The 17,739-nt window shown below is 36.6% G+C and overlaps 1 protein-coding gene across 1 annotated transcript in view; it reads right to left on the minus strand.

Annotated features, from left to right (window-relative positions):
- Positions 1 to 392: 392 nt before the first annotated feature.
- tnpo3 (transportin 3) overlaps positions 393 to 17,739 on the minus strand; it is a 30,625-nt gene continuing 13,278 nt past the window's right edge. Inside the window, exons 9-23 of the mRNA XM_088922701.1 lie at positions 17,098 to 17,205; positions 16,515 to 16,606; positions 16,286 to 16,425; positions 14,458 to 14,649; positions 12,273 to 12,364; positions 11,772 to 11,848; positions 10,937 to 10,997; positions 10,597 to 10,737; positions 8,326 to 8,442; positions 7,817 to 7,911; positions 7,318 to 7,474; positions 6,658 to 6,825; positions 5,762 to 5,874; positions 2,626 to 2,714; positions 393 to 1,185 (exon numbers count right to left, since the gene is read on the minus strand). Of these exons, the coding sequence (XP_088778827.1) occupies positions 2,654 to 2,714; positions 5,762 to 5,874; positions 6,658 to 6,825; positions 7,318 to 7,474; positions 7,817 to 7,911; positions 8,326 to 8,442; positions 10,597 to 10,737; positions 10,937 to 10,997; positions 11,772 to 11,848; positions 12,273 to 12,364; positions 14,458 to 14,649; positions 16,286 to 16,425; positions 16,515 to 16,606; positions 17,098 to 17,205 (1,614 nt within the window). The 3' untranslated portion in view covers positions 393 to 1,185; positions 2,626 to 2,653. The remainder of the gene's footprint in view (positions 1,186 to 2,625; positions 2,715 to 5,761; positions 5,875 to 6,657; positions 6,826 to 7,317; positions 7,475 to 7,816; positions 7,912 to 8,325; positions 8,443 to 10,596; positions 10,738 to 10,936; positions 10,998 to 11,771; positions 11,849 to 12,272; positions 12,365 to 14,457; positions 14,650 to 16,285; positions 16,426 to 16,514; positions 16,607 to 17,097; positions 17,206 to 17,739) is intronic.

Here is a 17,739-nt window from a genome sequence, read left to right on the forward strand (position 1 = left end):
TCATTGCTGTTCCTAACTTCAACAGATTGGATTTTTAAACAGGTCTTTTAATTTCTCAATAAAAACCTGTTATGAACTCATCTAACTTTGAATCAAATTCTACGGGTTTTTTTGCTGCACGAAACTGTGACATGAAAGAAGTCTGTCGAGTCACGAGAAGGCTGTAATTACATGACTAACTGGAGAAGGGAGTTGCTCCAAGGACACAGTGGGATGAGGCAGTCTGTAGCAACTCATTTGCAAAAGGATTTATGCTAAGATTGCCTATGAGATTACACTGCTACTGAAAAGAAAGGTGACTTGACTTAAGACTTGTTTGACTGGTTCTTTGCTGAGCTGCACAGAAAAAAAAAAGTCTACAGCTTAATGAAACCACAAAACAATGCTGAAACAGGTTGTTGTCCTCACTTTTATTATTGTTCACGAGATGGCTACAACACCAGATGGAACAGCATGTCGGCACAACTCCTACAACTCGGCAGCCACCATCTGATAACCTGAATTCCAGGCAGGCTGCTACAGAAGAAAGGAAACAAAAAAAAATAACAGCCAGAGTCCACTGGTCAATATGTTACAGCTTGGCCTGGCATCAGAACAATAAAACTCCAGCCAATGTTTAAAAAGGTAAAGGTAATGGGCAGATGAAACTTCCCACCACTATTTCCAAATCCCAAGGGTGCTTTGCAATTGGAATCACACGGATTTGCTTTTTTATGGCACAGAGAGCAAACCATGTTTGGTCATTCTAAAGACAGTTCAATGAAAATAAATCATTTCTTTTTAAAAACTTACAGAAGTCTTTTACTTGTTTTTAAATACCAGGCACATCCATTTCTTTTTCCACAATGGATCCATGATTTGTGGAAATCCAACCAATGCTGAGCAAATTACTATTTTTTTTTTTAATCAGCAAAAGTTCCTTATCTAGCACAGTCCCCAGGAAAGCAGTCTTCCCTCATGCTGTCTGTCCAGCGGCAGCCATCTGTTCGCCAGGCTGATGGATGCGTTGTACCCATCTCATTCTTGCAACCTTTGTAAAGTAAGTCACTAAATGCTGAGAATTGCCCTCATGGCTTGACACAGTAGGCTGAATCCATTTCTGTCCTTCGTGAGGGAGTTCCCTTTTTATTTGCAGTCACCATGTTCTATAATGTTACCTCTCAAAGATGCAAACAAAGGACAGTCCTAAAAACACAAAAGGCAAAATTACCAACTTCTTACCATTATGCACCCAGCAAATTTCTACGTGTAACACTGCGATGTGTAATTACAGTAGTACAATGAAGCAAATCAGCAGACAAAATTAATCACACCATTCACATCGAGTTCTCCACGTACTAAAATTCCAAAGTTTTCAGTTTTCACCAGATTAAAATATTTCACAAATGTTTCGCAACTTACAATTTAAAATGTATAAGGGACATGCTATAGTGTTTAATAGGTGACATCTTTCCAATTAAAAAAAAAAATCAATCCTATGAATCAATTCTACCTTTCATACTCCACTGTAATCACTGAAAAAAAAACATGCAAAATTAGCCAAAAAAAATGAGCTCATTTTTTGGACCAAAACTTCAAAGCAATTGGATGGCAGTCTGCCTGATGAATACTGCTATCGCTATATAGTATAATCTGTAATAAAACTAATTATATACATGCAAATATGTTGAAATCTATTCACAAATGTACATTTGTACAGCAAATCATTATGCTTTTGTGACCCTTATGTATACAGTCATCCCTCATTTTTCACCGGGAAAATTTCCAATACCTTCCGTGAAAATCAAAAACCACGAATATTTTACCGCCCTCTTCAAAACAACCCCGGTCCCCAAAAAAAAAACATTTTAGTATTCTTTTTCAAATTTGAGTGTAATTAAAAGAACATTCGAGAGCATATTGCTTTATTTTTCGCATTTTTTGACACATGGAAAGGGAAGGGTAAGACAAAAAAAAGGCATAAAAGTCTTGGTAACAAATAACTAATTTTTCTGCCCAATAAACGACTTTATCGTATTTTAAGTTTTTTACACAGTTTTTAATGTTTCTTGTTTATTAAATCCCTTTTAGTCATTTAACAAAATCATGAAAATGAAAAGCATTTTATTTTTCACTCACTTTTAATGTCATTTTGCAACTGGTTCACTTTCGGTGGTTGGAGTTTCTTTTGTTTGCAGAAACATTGTGATGGGGAGCTGCTTCTGTTTTTTCATTCAACTCCTTGAACAGATTTTCTTTTTTTTTTTTAACGTGTCTAAAAGTGCAAATTTCTCTGCCCAAGTCATCACATTCTTGCGTCTTTTAGGTCCAGGATTACTAGCACGAGAACTAGAAGCACGATTAGGTCCCATATTTAATCAAAATAACGGATATGGGGCACAAAAACGTCACTTGAACAACGAAACGCAGAGATTTAACGGACGCAAAAAGGCACATAGGTGGACTAATACATAATGCGGGGAAGTACAAGAAATGTTTTTGGGGAGGACCACCCACGAATTACCAAAACCGTGAAATACGAACCTGCGAAAAGCGAGGGATGACTATTTTATTTTTAAATTGTAGTATTTGTAATACTATATGTTGATATCATGCACGTTCTAACAACACCTGTCTTATTCTTACCTGGTCTTTTGGTGGAACGTGCAAACAGCTATCGGAACAATCTGGTGAATTCTCTTAGTGCCCAACAGACTTGTTTGCATTCTTCAGCACTGCAAATGAAAAAGAACATCTGCTATTGACAAAATTAAATTTAGTTGTGACAAGTAAGACATTTTAAAGGAGATTTAGCATTAAAGAAAAATACATATACAAGGCTACTTACATTTTCATTATATATATGTATGGTATTAGGAATAATTGAGAATATACAGATTGGTTCAGAAAAGGAAAAATGTATTAGTTTATATGACAGTCATCCTCACATCAACATACACTTGCAACTAGGTATTTTTACTGGAGCAATTCGGATGAAGTATCTTGCTCAAGTGTACAACAGTGCTGTCTCATTTGAACCCACAACCTTCCAGTTATAGTTATCATAAATTATCAATTTTCTTCAACAGAAATTTAAATTCCTTTGCTTCTGCTCATCATAAAACACAGGAACAAACAAAAAAGTGAAACGTTGAAAAGAAAAGATGAGACGAAGAAGGTAAAGGGAAATTATCATTTTAAATGAGTGACTCAAGTTTCTGTTTGTAGAGGAGAGGGCAGTTTCAGCCCTTAGCAGCAAAAGTTATTTTTGGAAAGAATTATTAGTTACAATAAGTGCGCCATGTACGGATGTAGTTTGTATTGAAGCACAGTGTCTGAACACTCCTCAAGTCCCGTTCAGACTTGCCCAAGAATCTAGATTACTGTTCCATGTAAATTAAGACTTTCCTGACTTTCCACTGGAACAAAAATTACAATCACTTGCTTGTCTTTGCAGGCCCAGTTAAACCCCCTTAAGGAAGTTCTGTGTTTTATGAGTCACCAAAGAGCAGCTTTCCAATTAATGTTGCTAATTTTTTTTTTAGAAATGCATTCTTTACTCAACACTTGGTAATGGGACTATACGCCTCAGTATGGTTTTGTGTTTTGCAGATGTGAAAGACTGTAAGACAGTCACGAAACATGAAAGGAGGAGGTCATGCCTTTACTTCCTCACCACTTCGGGTCTCTTGGGAAACCCCAACTTATACTGAAATAACCTCATCTTCATAAAGGCTTTTACATTTAGCTTTTTGCACCAAAAGCAATATCAAACTTAAATTGCTTCTTTAAAAAAGGTTATGAAAATACAGTTATGAGCCGAAACCAACATCCTGGTATTTTTTCCGAAAGGTTAATTTTGCCTTGTGTTAGGGTCAATAATACACACTGAAATGGAAGATTAAACCTTTTAATCACACAATCTGATTTATAATGCTTACCAAGACCCAAGTTCATGGATGTGAATTTGTGTTACAGTAATGTGCATGTCTGTTACATACTGTATCTGTCTGAGAAGAGCAGTATTTGAAAATATTTTTAAAAATCTGCAAACCAGCTTTGTGGCTACAAGGAAGTTCCCAGGTCCTCTCTGTACCCAGTAAGCAGTATTAGAGAAAAACATGACATTGTTTCGGATGGGAAGAGGAACAAAATTGTGTAAGAAGGCAGAAATTCTGGTATTCATGAAGAAAACACATTTCACTCACAGATGTATCTTTAAATATAGCAGTGAGCCGTTACATAATTCTGATGTCTTATATTAAATTTGACTTTTAAAGAATATTTATGCAGTTGTTATGCTATATATATAAATGTTTTATCTTCATCTTGTGTGGTCGGCTTTGACTGCAGTTGTACTTATATTGCAGTGAAAATGAAACTCGTACAAGGGTATCCCTTTCTTGTTAATGCAGTGGGCTTAAATACATTTAATTCTCTCTTAATTATGTAACATGAAATATTAATATTGGGATCTTTCAATTAATCAAAAGCTTGATTGTCTGGTTTACTATGATACAATAAGTATTGCACACACTCTTAAACTAGAGGGGAAGAGAGTAGCACATTGACAAAAAATAGAAACAAAAGTACAGATAGCATACAGAATTGTATTTATTTTAGTTTGTGTTCATGGCAGCAAATGCAGGAATACTATTTGAATTGTATCATAAATAGTACATGTTTATATAGTACTATTCGTGGTCATTGTTTTATAGCAGCTATGTAGAAGACTACAACAGCATCCGTTCCAACTGCATTATTGAAAAACTATCAGTGCAACCCTACAACAAGTAATCAAGGAATGCTAGTTCTGTATTTACATATTTTTGATTCATGCAGCATTTTCCAGGACCACATTGGCAGTATTAATCAAGAACTACCTTTAAAATTCTAATAATTATCATTATTCTATATGGATGTGGATATTTAGTATTTAATGACTAAGAAATTTTGCTGTAGGGTCCAGATCTGTCCTGCTCATGCCTGTCACCCAGCTGTCTTGTGAGCCCATATGATGGCCCCAGGCAGCCATTTTGGGCTGAGCCTGGCCGGGTTCTCTCAGCGTTTAAGGGAACCACCATGGGATCTAGTATGGATCGATCTTCGTAGAGCACCTCAGCTTAGGCCAATTTGCCAAGGGAGTGCAAAGCTCTCGACAACACACCTCTAAGGCTCCTGGAGGCACTCAAGACCCTCCACCACGACAAGTGAGCCAGTTGAGGTGGTTCTGGCATCTGCTGAGGATGCCTCCTGGGTGTACCGAGAAGAGACCCTGAGGCAGACCCAGGACATGCTGGAGAGATCATATCTCTCAATTCACCTGGGAATCAACCAGGAGGAGCTGGAGACTATTGCTGGGGAAAGGGAAGTCCGATCATCCCTGCTCAGCCTGTGTCCACAACCCGCACCAGGAGTAAGGGGTTAAGAAATGAATGGAAGCCTTGAAAAACTACAAGTATTTAAAAGTAAAAACTGAGAGTGTCCTAAATGAAGAAGTGGTATATATTTCTGACACATGTTAACTCACATGCAAATTAGGAGTGTGTGAATCGAGACCTACATGTATTCCAAAACTGTCCTTTTTTAGTGCTGGTGGTCAAAATCCAATAGGCAATAAGGTCAGAAATTCACCTTACACTAGGCTCAAAATGATATTTAATTTTCAAATAACCTTGACATGAGAGATATTTGATAGGATTGTGTGTAATGTAAATCATGCAAGGCTTTCTGAACCTCCTTTTAACAGCATCAGATCAAGAAAGAGAAGACTCCACTTTACCTGGTTACTTGTTTGTGAAAGTCAGTGAGCTGCTTGTGTGTCACTGTCACAGCTCCACCAGAAGTCTCCTTGGGAAGACCCTTTAAAGCACTCTCCAGCCAGCGGCAGAATGTCTGTTTTATAGAAAAACATGCATGCAGTCATTAACAGTTCTCTTAGGTGCACTGGAATCATAAAAATCTCTTAAAATGACCAAATGTTCTTAGAGAGCTGGAAAATATGCTCTCTAAGATCAAAACAGATCCTATATCCTAAAGCAACCCATGTAATATGATAAAGGTAATTTTCTTACATAGTGGAAAATCTATCCAAGTGTTTATAAAAGGAATGTTACATTGCATTGCATTTTTCTGATGCTACAACATATTAAAATCCAAACTGTAACATGTATATGTTGCCTCAGTGTAAAAGGTTTTTTTAAAAAAAAAATTCTGTTTCACACTGGCAAAACATTCACCTCCATCACTGGAATGAATGTATTTGAAATGCTGTGATGTTTAATTTGCTGTTACTGGAACAGCTAGATCTGATCTGGTGAGCAACAAAAATAAAGCAACAGAACAAAATATATAGCAACAGATAAAAGGAAAAGTTGAATGTAACAAAATTAAGTTTCAAAGAGAAAGAAAAGCTTAACTTAAAAAAGTAAGAAAAAAATCCAATTTAAAATCAATCTTCTGTATATACAATGCTGCCCTCTTGAGGAGAAATTAAAAAACTTCCTGTACTTAATCTATTAAAAACATTTGGTCTCATCACTATTCAGAAGACAGATTTTTAAAACAAACAAAAACAGATATCACTAAACATCAGTATTTGTATTCACAGTAACCTATACTTTTTCTTTTTTTTCCCAACAAGTCCTTTTCAGTAAATAGATGCCACATGGAACTTACTGGCCGATCAAACAGCATGATTTCCCAGATGACCTCTGCCACGTCAGGCAGCGTATAGGGGGGCAGGCAGAAGCAACACGCATGTATCAGCTGGCTCACTAGCTGCTGCCCATGCTGGTTCATCGCTTGTTGAATCAACTGCTTGCGCAACTCAAAGTCATCTTCATGCTAGAAGACATCCATATATAGAGATTGTTTTAACCCTAGTCATGGAACACCAAAAATCACAAAACTTCAAACCTTTAGACCAATATTGCAGAGATGACTCTGAACCTAGGAATGACATTTGTGTTGACATACAACAATCGTGACAAAGAATAAAAGGCTACGGGCTGGATGTGCTTAATTGTTCACTACAATAAGAACAACTAAGCATGGCAAATAAAAGTCTGTTAAGGAATAAAAGGGGAATAAAGGTAATTTCTTCAGTGATATTTAACTAAAGCTAAGCCATGGCATGATGTATGAACAGTAATACTTCACAGACCACTACAACTCTTGTACTTCAAGTGAAAGGTTCACTTCACTGAAGCTGCTGTACTGTGTGATGCTGCACGTGAACAACACCTAAAATATCTGCAGTACAGTGTGTATTCTACAAACAGGTTATAACATTTTAATGTTTATCATCCGTTTCCTCTCTTGTGGGGGAGAACTCACATCATTAGTGAGGCCGGTGTGAATCAGATCCCGCACAAACTTCATCACGCTACAGTTTGCGTCCCGATGGTCAAGGGTAGTGGCAGCAATGGCACACTGGATAATATGGATTATGATCTGGCTGCCCAACAGGGTGACAGGACTTCGCTGAATAAACCTATAGGTACAAGTAAAATCTGATAGATAAATATACAAATATGAAGAACAAACCCAAGAAAAAAAACCTGCAAGGATCAAATAAAACATAAAACACATAAGGAGATAAACATCCTGGCTCTATTTCACAGCTAGTGAACTACATTCCAATGGATCAAGAGTAATCACCTACAGTCCTTGAGCATGACAGGGCCCTGTGGTTTTCAGAGACCGATGATAAACATATCTTCTGCTTAGCTGGACTGTTTTAACCTTTTGTTCCAGATTTTGAGCAGACAGAGTTATGCAGAGACCTAAAACCTGTTTGATTGTCAAACTGAAAATCAAACTAAACTGTTATTACCTTGTTGCCAGTCTAAAGAGATCATCCACGGTATCAGGGTGATTTCGGAGACCACTGGGCTGTTCCAGCAGCTGAAAGGTTGGCATACACAATGCCTGAAAAAAGATAATCAGATTAATTACTTTAAATATCAATCTATCAAAATCTTGAGAATGCTTAGTGTGTAACATTTCGGTTCATATAGACTCGTGATTCCAAAGACTACAGAATGCAAAAAGACTTGATCTGTAAAGATGGAAAACAAAATATTAATTTACTGTTGAAAAAAAAAAACGATGAAAGTACTATGGTCTATATTTTTGGAGTAGGTCTGTGCAATTAAAACAATGCCAAGACTTAGATTAGGATCATGTATATAAATATAAAATATTCAAAATTTCCACAGATAAATCAGAGAAGCAATTAAGCAAAAGCAATAAAAATGCCTTAAAAAAGAACAAAATAATTGGAATTTATCAAATAAATGCAAAAAGGTCAGACTTCAAACCAACAAACAGAAGTATCAGTACCTGCAACATATCAAGAAGCCCTTGTCGACAACCTTCCTCCATTCCATACTCATCCACCAGGATACTTCCCAAGTACAAAAAGCAAGAATGGGGATAAATCTGATACACATTCACCATCTGAAAAAAATAACAGAATAAGAGAAGTATTAATATCTCAACCCCATTTTTTTATTTTTGTATTTTTTTAAGTTTGGTCTTAAAAAAGGTACAAGACAAATGGCAAAAATGTTTAAACTGAGAATAACAATCTGCATTATTAATTATGGAGAAGAATAGTGACAAACAAGAGAAGACTATCCAGCCCATCTAGCTCATTTTCTGATTAGCAGCTAATTAATGCCAGGATTTCATCCAGTAGTTTCTTGAAAGGCTAAAACTATGTGGAAGCACAAGGGCCTCTTCTTTATTCAAAGGGTTTAGGAATATTGAACAAACAATTCAGCCAAGTTGATGAAGCTGACGCCCTGACTGGCTTTCCATTTTACCCATGAAAACAAAATTATCCATAGTGCAAAAAGAAGAAATGGTCACGGTCCCTCAAAAATATATTTTTTTATATTTGTGAATACTCTAAAATATTTTAACAACATGTACAATAAGCAAGCTTGCACAGCCAATGGCTAGCTCTAGTCAGATAAATAGTCATGCATTAGATTTTCTGAGGTAATTTCCAAAAGGAATTGAATAACAGGAAGTAATCTCAAATAATTCACATACTGAAACAACAGTAGTGTAAATACAGCGCTAATTGAGCAGATGTGAGCAGTGGTATGCAGCAGAGATCAGATTTAGGCCTGTGGCTCTCCCTGATCAACCATCTAGCATAACCATCTAGATTCTGGAATAGTTTAGCAAATTATATCTGCTAATGATACTAAAATAGGGGGAGTGGCAAACAAACAGCAGTAAAAAGACTTGGACAAGATAACGGATTGGGTCCACACTTTGCAAATGAAATTCAACATGGATGATTGCAAAGCCATTCTCACTGGCAATAGGAACATACAATGTGCATATCATATGGGTGCTTTGGAGATGCAGAAAGCTAGATACAAGGGGTCTGCGGTTGTGTAGATTCTTCTGTGTTCTCATCAACACAATATGGGGAAGCAGTATTAAAGCAAAAAAAAACTACTTGGGTACACAGTAAAAAGTGTGTCATTTAAATCAAGTTTAGTTATGCTTTCCAGGGAGGTGAATAAGGCCCAAACACTAGGTACTTTCAAGAAACAGCTTCCAAGTTAAAAGTGCAAAACTGCAGTCTTTAAAACACCAAATCAGGACTTTAACTGGGCCACTCAAGGACATCCGCTTTCTTATTCTTAAACCACCGCAGTGTAGCTTCGGCATTGTGCTTTTAATCATTCTCTGGATGAAAAGATGATTTTCATCACAGCTTTAGCAGAACGAAGCAGGTATTCTTTAAAGATTTATCTGTACTTTGCTCCACTCATCTTTCCCTTACACTCAATGTGCTTCTCAGTCACTGCAGATGAGCAGACACCACATTACATAATGCTACCACCACCATTCTTGACAGCAGGTGAGGTATTGACTGGGTGATGTGCTGTTTGCAGTAGACGTAACATTTAGCATTTTTCATTCTTCCTGCATTTATCAACTCAGCATTTAGGCCAGAGTTGTCCTGAATGCTCCTTAGTCGTCATGGTTGAATCTTTGCTTAAAACCTACACCTGACTATAGGACCGTAAAGACTGATGTATTTATTATTAAATCATAAGAAACACCTGCAGAGAAAGAGAAGCCGTGTGCCTCATTTAGGTAATATTTATTAAATCACATCCATTTTTTGTTTCATACTCTCCATCCTGTTTTCTGCTTTGAATGTGTTAAGTAGGTTTTGAATATAACAAATATTTCTACATCAAAGTATAATGTCTACAAATATTAAGGCAACAAAGGGAAAACTGCAAGAACCTAATACTTTTGCAAGGCACTGGATATTATTTGACTTATAACGCTGAAGCAATATATATAACTATACTCTGCTGTATACTTTTGTATTGTTAATTTTAATAGTTAAATGTTTTCATGTGAAATTTGCATTGGACAGATTTATAATAATTTTCCTTTCTTCCTGTTGGACTGTAGAACTGCTATCGTTTTATTTATGCAGCATCCTGACTGCTATTACTCGAAACATTTTCAGCGGCCTACGTTTCTGACCAATCTGCGATCCACAAATCTGCTCAACCGGAATCAAACCTCTGCCTTTTGAGCAAGCATGCTCGTGCGTGGCCTAACACCAACCTGAGTGACCAACGGCTGCAGCAGGGCCGCCGAGCCCTTCCCGACACAGCGCACAGCAAAGCGCAGACACCGACAGCACCGCTCCACAATCCTGTTATCTGCCTGATGTTTGTTCAGTGTCTCCGACAAGACAGGCCAAATCTGCACGACAGTCAGTAAAACGCAAATTGAAACATTACTGGTTTGTAACTGAATCTGAACTATTCATAAGTCAAAAGATCTCCACAAGCACTTAACATTCATGTTCAACAATGAATGATCAAAAACAAAAGAGACAGACTTATCAAAAATTGGGAATACCTAGAAATAAATGTGAATTTAAATTAAAATAGTAACTTACTTCTTGAATAACTTTTTGACATGGATGGGTCTGGCCATTTTCTACTATAGGGTTGGTGTGTCTGAAAGCAATAAAGATGTACAGAAATTAAATTTATTGGCAGATTTTCAGATATGTTATACAGTATCTCTAACATCTCAGAGGGTTTACTGCATTTTTTCCCTCTATAACACAGATACTGTACACTTCAGATTTATTCATATTCCCAAAGAAAAAGAAAAAAAAAATAAAATGAGTTACTGATTGGATCATATGTCTTGCTTAAAACAATTAAAAAATGTTACACTCTAAGTATTATTTTAATACTAATGTTACAAATTTAAGTATTATTTTAAATGAAATTCAACAAACCAAATCTCTTGCAACATTTTGATCTTTGGAGGTGCAATAGAAGCTTCTGGAATTATACAAAGGCTCTGAAGGTTTCTCATTTTTCAAGGTATAAAAAAAGACAGAAAAGTAGCATGAATAATCATGGTTAAGGTTAAGGGAACTCTCTGAAGATTGCAGGAAAACTGTCATTGACCTCCACAAGCTGGGGGGTAGCTAACAATATTCAAAAAAATGCAGAAACTGTATTTCCACTGTAGCATTCATTGGGAAATTCAAAGCTTCTGATATAGTGCCAATCCTGCCAGTCGTGTATTTTATTCGAAAAGGTATATCCTATGATTTTATGCTGAAAGAAAAAGAAATAACATTTTATTTGCATTGTGTTTTTTCTTTTCCTTACAGCATGGAATAAACCATTACCAGTTCCTCAGCAGTCTACACATCCTGACGCAGCTACCTACTCAATCTTCATGTATTTACCAAACAAATATTTAATGCTCACCTGAAAATTACTGCTAATCTATCTAGCCATACTGTGGGATCTGAAGATTTACCATTCCTGGGCTCTTGGGAGAGAAGCTGTTAAAATAAACCAAAGATACCAAATTAATTTCAGGTTATCCAGATCTTCACATTTCATTAATTAATTAAGAGATAATGCAAAATAACATTCTGGTTAGATCTCACAAGGGGTTTTGAAACAAAATCACTTCTAATAAAGCAGACAAATGTTTATGAAAAAGTGAACATTTTAAACTCCAATATTAAAAGGACAATACATCTAAATATTATATTTAGATTAAAATAACAGTACTATGCTTGTCAAATTTATGAATGCAGTGGACAAATTAGCCCTATGTTTACAAGAAACCTTTAATGACTTTCTATTGCAGAATTAAAAAGGATATACTATATACAGCTCACATTATACAATTAGTTCAAGAGAAATTTAAAGAAGGTTTATGCGATCCAAACAACAAATCAAAGCAAACAGAGCACTAACCTTTTTAAGGGCTACGACCTGCACTGCACAAAGATCACTCAAACTTTCAGCAATCTTTTCAAGTGGAAGTCGGGCTAAAACTAATGCAGTGCCTACATAAAGAAAAAAAAAAGACACAAGCAATCAAAACACTGCGTTTTTTTAAAATGGGGAAAAAACAAATAGAAACTGAAAAATAAGAATAACAGAAAAATTATAAAAAGTTAATCTCACAACTCTGTAGAGCTGTGTGTATTATTCAAGTTTCTTTTAACCTGTGAGGATATCAACTGAATTGTCACTGTTGCTCTGTGCTAAGTATGCTACTTTTATGTTTCAAGTACTGGTCAAAATTAAGGAAACACCAACTATAATGAAAACAAGGGCTTTCAAACAGCTGTGACGCACGAGATAATTGAGAGCACACTCTGGGTCATGTATAAAAATGGTGGACAGTACTGGGTGACTATAATTAAGGCTAGAATGGCAGTTAGAGGACCTCAGTGGCTTTCAAGAAGTTGTGATTATTTGGGGGTTTTGGCAGATGCTTCAGTGACCAAGATAGCTCAGCCTTCTGATGTTTCTTGAGCAACACTGGCTAAGGAGATGTCAGCATGGAAATCTGAGGGAAAGACATAAGTAGCAAACAGCAACAGTGGGCAGAGGTGCACACTCCAGTATCAGGATATCTGTGCATTAACCCAAAGTGCAAGGCAAAACAGCAAGCAACTTCAAATTAACTGTAAATTTCAAGCCAGTTTCATTAAAATTGTTTGCCGAGAGCCTCACAGAGTGGGATATCACAGTTGGGTTTCACTTTACAACCCACTCAACCAAGTCTGTTAATGCATATTTGCCAATTGAGTAAGGAGCAGCGCTCCCAGAGAGCACAGGCAGTGGCCTACTGAGCAGTGGAGAAAGGTGGTAAACGAATCATTGTTCACCACATTCTTGAAAACAGACAATTATTTGTGTGGTGCCAGCCTCAAGAACTCTACAACCTTGAGTGCTTGGTTCCAATTGTGATGGGATCCATGTTTCCATTGTGGGTTGCCATTATGCTCACTTACAAGCCAAGATCAATGAACAAATGACAGTGTCCTCATCCACAAAGACTTAGTGGACCAAATGTTACCAGTTCAATAAACTTTTCTCTCTTTACAAGCATCAAATGTCATATTCCTGTTCATTAAGCACTTTGAGTAGCCATCAAACTTTTCTGTCATGGGGAAGTTTAAAAAGAGATTAAAAGGAAATAGAAAAGGGAAGCAAGATGGGGAAAAAAGACAAAGGACAAGAAACGTATGTTGAAGAGAGGTAAAGTGACAAGGTACTGGGGAAATATGACTTCGAAAAGCAGCTTTAAAGAAATGTTTTTTGTGTCTTAACAACAGACATTACGATTTTAAAAAAAATAATTTTGACATCTGTTGTTGTGGTGTTAAAAATGCTTGTACTTGGAAGGACTCCTGGTTTTGTTGTGTCTGCTCAAAAAACTGTTTTCTTCTCGATAGCCTGCGAGAGACTAATGTTACGCTGTGTATAAACAAAAAAGGGAAGGCTGTACTGGCTGTACATGGTGGCACAAAGCCATATTGAGTAACGTTACACTGGTGTTTCATTTTTCGTCCACTTAATACTGATCTGGAACCACAAAAAATTAGACAACAAAACATGCTTAAATATGGCATTCTCCCTGACAAACTTTGGCTTCTGGGAATTATGTCTTTTCACCCAAATGAATGTGTAAGAAGATTACGTAAGGACTGAGCAACTTGCTCATTTTGTTTTTGTCTCTGCTGTGGCACTCAGAATTTATATCTCCGTCCTCACTATGGCTTTAAGAAGGGTTTATTTGAAGATATTGAACTGGCTCAAATCCTTGCACTTACACAAATTAAAAATTAATACTAATATTGCAAGTTCCTGCAGACTAACTACTGGGCACTAATATTAGATACAAGTTTCTTTTTAAATGGTGTCTGCATTACCACAATAAAACAACCATCTAGAAATAAAATGCTCGGAAATCAGGAAAATAAGCTCCTTAAAACAATGTGTGCACATTTTTCACTGCATTTTTTTTACTGAAATGCCAACCTGAACAACCATAATTTTAAACTGTTGGTGAAAAAGACTTATTTTTAGAAAACATCAATCTAATCTCAGGTAACCGTTCATAAGCGATATCAATGGTGTAAAGAACCTTTCAGAAGCCCAATAGCGGCTTCAGGAGACAGAGCGAAAGAGTCCAGGGCCCGGGCAATGTCCAGAAGTCCCTGGAAATGCTGTGCCATGTGGTCCCGGCACACTGAGCAAATGTTGTGGATTGCTTTAGCAGCTACTGATGCCAGCGGCTTCTCCCTCAGACCCTTCATTAAATAATTTAACACAGGATCTGGAAAAAAAAGGAGACAACACAAAGTAGTGGGATTAATCACGAACTTCACTCTGCACAGTAAGTTAGTGATTCAGGTAGAATAGGATTGGTACTAATACTTTTCTGGCACAATAAAAGTTTTTGAAACACTATTAAGGTTTCACAATGAGCTAAAGCTAAGGCTTAAATGTAATGAAGTATAAAATGAGTGCAAGTGCCATTTATACCCTGACGCTAGACACAATGTTCTTTTAAGTATGCAAGTTGGTTGCAAATTCCTAAGCACCAGAAAAGCATTTAGCCCAACCCACAAAGATGCGCAAATAGGTAATTCTATAACAAAAAGTGTGCGAGGGAAGTGCCTTTAGTGTACCATCTGAATGGAGGCAATCTCAGGTAGATAAGTCTAAAGATGACAGAGAAGGAAATGAAACCTACTGGCTAAGTAGTGGTGAAGAAGAAGTACAGTCTCTTGAAGACAAAATCACACTAGCCGATGAGTGGCCGAAAAATTGGGACACAAAACTACTGCTATAAGAGACTTCTACCTTCACGTCAAGCTTAAGTTTAACTGACTAACTGCTACTGACAGTAAGGGCTTGTCTCTGTTACAAACAGCAATGAGGATACTGATGGAAATCAATGTCCTTGCCAATGCTGCATTTCCTAACAATGTATATTTAGAATCCTTTCACTACAATCTGCTGATTAACAATTCTGTATATTCAAATATAAACGTGCCATGTGATACGGTCTGTTTGTATCGCCTATGTATCTTGAGTAAATGTTGGAACTGTATTTTTACCCTATAGGTAACATATTTAAGAAGTATAAAAAACTTCAAAAGAGCACATTGTTAGCGATATACAACAACACTGAACTGAGGTATTGATTATAGTGCAGTCTTATGTGCATGTACAGGATGATGTTGTTACTATGGGAGATTTTTTTACCCATATTGATCTAGTGTTTTCAAACAATCAATAAACAACAAATGTGAAAGGATCATGAGGCAACTGTGGTTATAACAGGTCTTCTTTGAAGTACATTATAACATTGTAAAGCCTAAATATTTAGGACAGCAGACGACGAGGAAAGAATCTAAAATTATAGCAGGAAAGGATACAGGATGAGAAGAGAGTGGATAGCAACAGCTTAAGAATTCTGCTTAAAGCACAGAACCATTCATCCAGAGAGGAAGTAAATCAAAAGCTAGGAAGCAGTGGCCTAAATAGCTTAATACACAGAAAAATACATGGAGAGAAAAGCTGTTTAACCACTTGCACGGGTAAAACATGCTATTATAAGGGCCAGGAGATCTGCAACCTCCACAGTCCCTAGCTGCTAAAAACAAATGACCCCTCAAGCTCCGGAGTGATGCTAGTAACTTTTTAATAATGTTGCCACCAAGCCTAAAACCTCCTATATGTAGCACTGTAGAATGTGAGTAATTTTTAGCCCATATGTAATTTTTGTTGAAAAAGTCTTACAACATTTTGCTGCAGTACATCTAGTCATGTAACTGTAAATTAACTTTTCGACCCTTTTCAGTATATAAGAGAATTACACAGGAAGGAAACATTTAAAATAGCTAACGTACAATAAACGTATAACTGCTTACAATACAATATACACTAAGACTTGAAAGACATACCTAGGAAACGGGGATTACGGTCAACAACCTCACTCATCTCTCCAACTAACTCAATGCTTGTGTATCTGACCGCACTGTGCACAGTCTGGGGCAGAAGAACCACTTGTTCGAGCATCTCCGTAAGTGTTGGGTTATTTTCTCTGCAGGTGGGGAAAAAAAAAGCCGACAATGACATATTCTGAATGTTACATGTCACCTTATTCACAAAAAGAATGGAACTCATACTCACGGATCCACACTCTTTGCTATGGCTGCCATTATGAAAAGGACCGCCTCAGTCACCTCCCAGGGTGGATTACCATCTTTCAGAGTAGCATACAACTGCAATAGTTCCAGCGGACAAACATTTTCAACTTGAGCTGAGCCTTTACTTAGAGAATATTTGCAAATGTGGTTTAACATGGTTTGAGAAGAAACTGGTGTGCATAATTGCCAATACTATCTCTGCAATCATACAGACATAGAACAGCCAGCATGTTCAGATCAGTTTATTAGTCAAATGTACAAGTAAATTGAAATACTGTCCTATCTCTATTCCATCGTCTCTCCAACATGGGCACATGAAAAAGCTAGCTTGTAAATACATTACTTTGAAACTGTCACTGATTGAAGAATAAATCACTCATTTGTCAGAGTTCAAAGATTAGGAGTGATCAAAGATTTAGATTAACCATCTGAAATTCCAAACTTCTTTCGAAGGAATCAGGAATAACCTTTATCTGTAGCAATCAAATAACAAAAGACAAAAAAAATGACTAGGTCTAATGATATGAATTTTACTTTAACAAAATAGAAATTGTTATTAAAGGCACCTGTGAAAAACATTCCATGGAGCCAACCAAGAAAATGACATCCTTCACAAGATCAGAGACTCTCATTCGGAATTCTCCAAAATCATCTGTATCCTCAGGTATTCCTTCCTTTTGAAGAACAAAACTCAAGTAAAGAAAAACATTTTCAAGCTTTTCAAAAACTAATCAAGAATAATCTAATTGTTACAGAACATGTTTCATGAGCATGTGGCACTGTGCATTATGACATTGACAGCTTAATATATAAATAAGACCTACTATAGCACTAGGCAAACCACAGCATTACAGTTATGCAAAGCATTACAAAATTAGCTTTTAACCATACGACTCTAAGGAACTAGTCTTGTCTGATGACTCAAATAAAAATGAAATGCTGCAAATATCCGATATGTGACTGGTACTACAGACATGCCAAATTAGTACATTAGTAGGAATACGAAAAATTAATTATAGCAATGTTTTGATAGCACTGTTCTGTTTGCACAATATTTAATATAATCCACGGGCATTGTTCAAAACTTCATGTTCCGATATTGTCCACCAGAGTGATACACGGTAAAGGAGATGGCCAAGTAACTTAGAAGGGCAAATTAATACTGAGGATCATAAAGTAGTAGAATATCAGACCTTTTCCTGAGTATT

The sequence above is a fragment of the Atractosteus spatula genome, chromosome 8, assembly GCF_055471065.1.
Source record: "Atractosteus spatula isolate fAtrSpa1 chromosome 8, fAtrSpa1.hap1, whole genome shotgun sequence".
Classification (NCBI taxonomy): Eukaryota; Metazoa; Chordata; class Actinopteri; order Semionotiformes; family Lepisosteidae; genus Atractosteus; species Atractosteus spatula.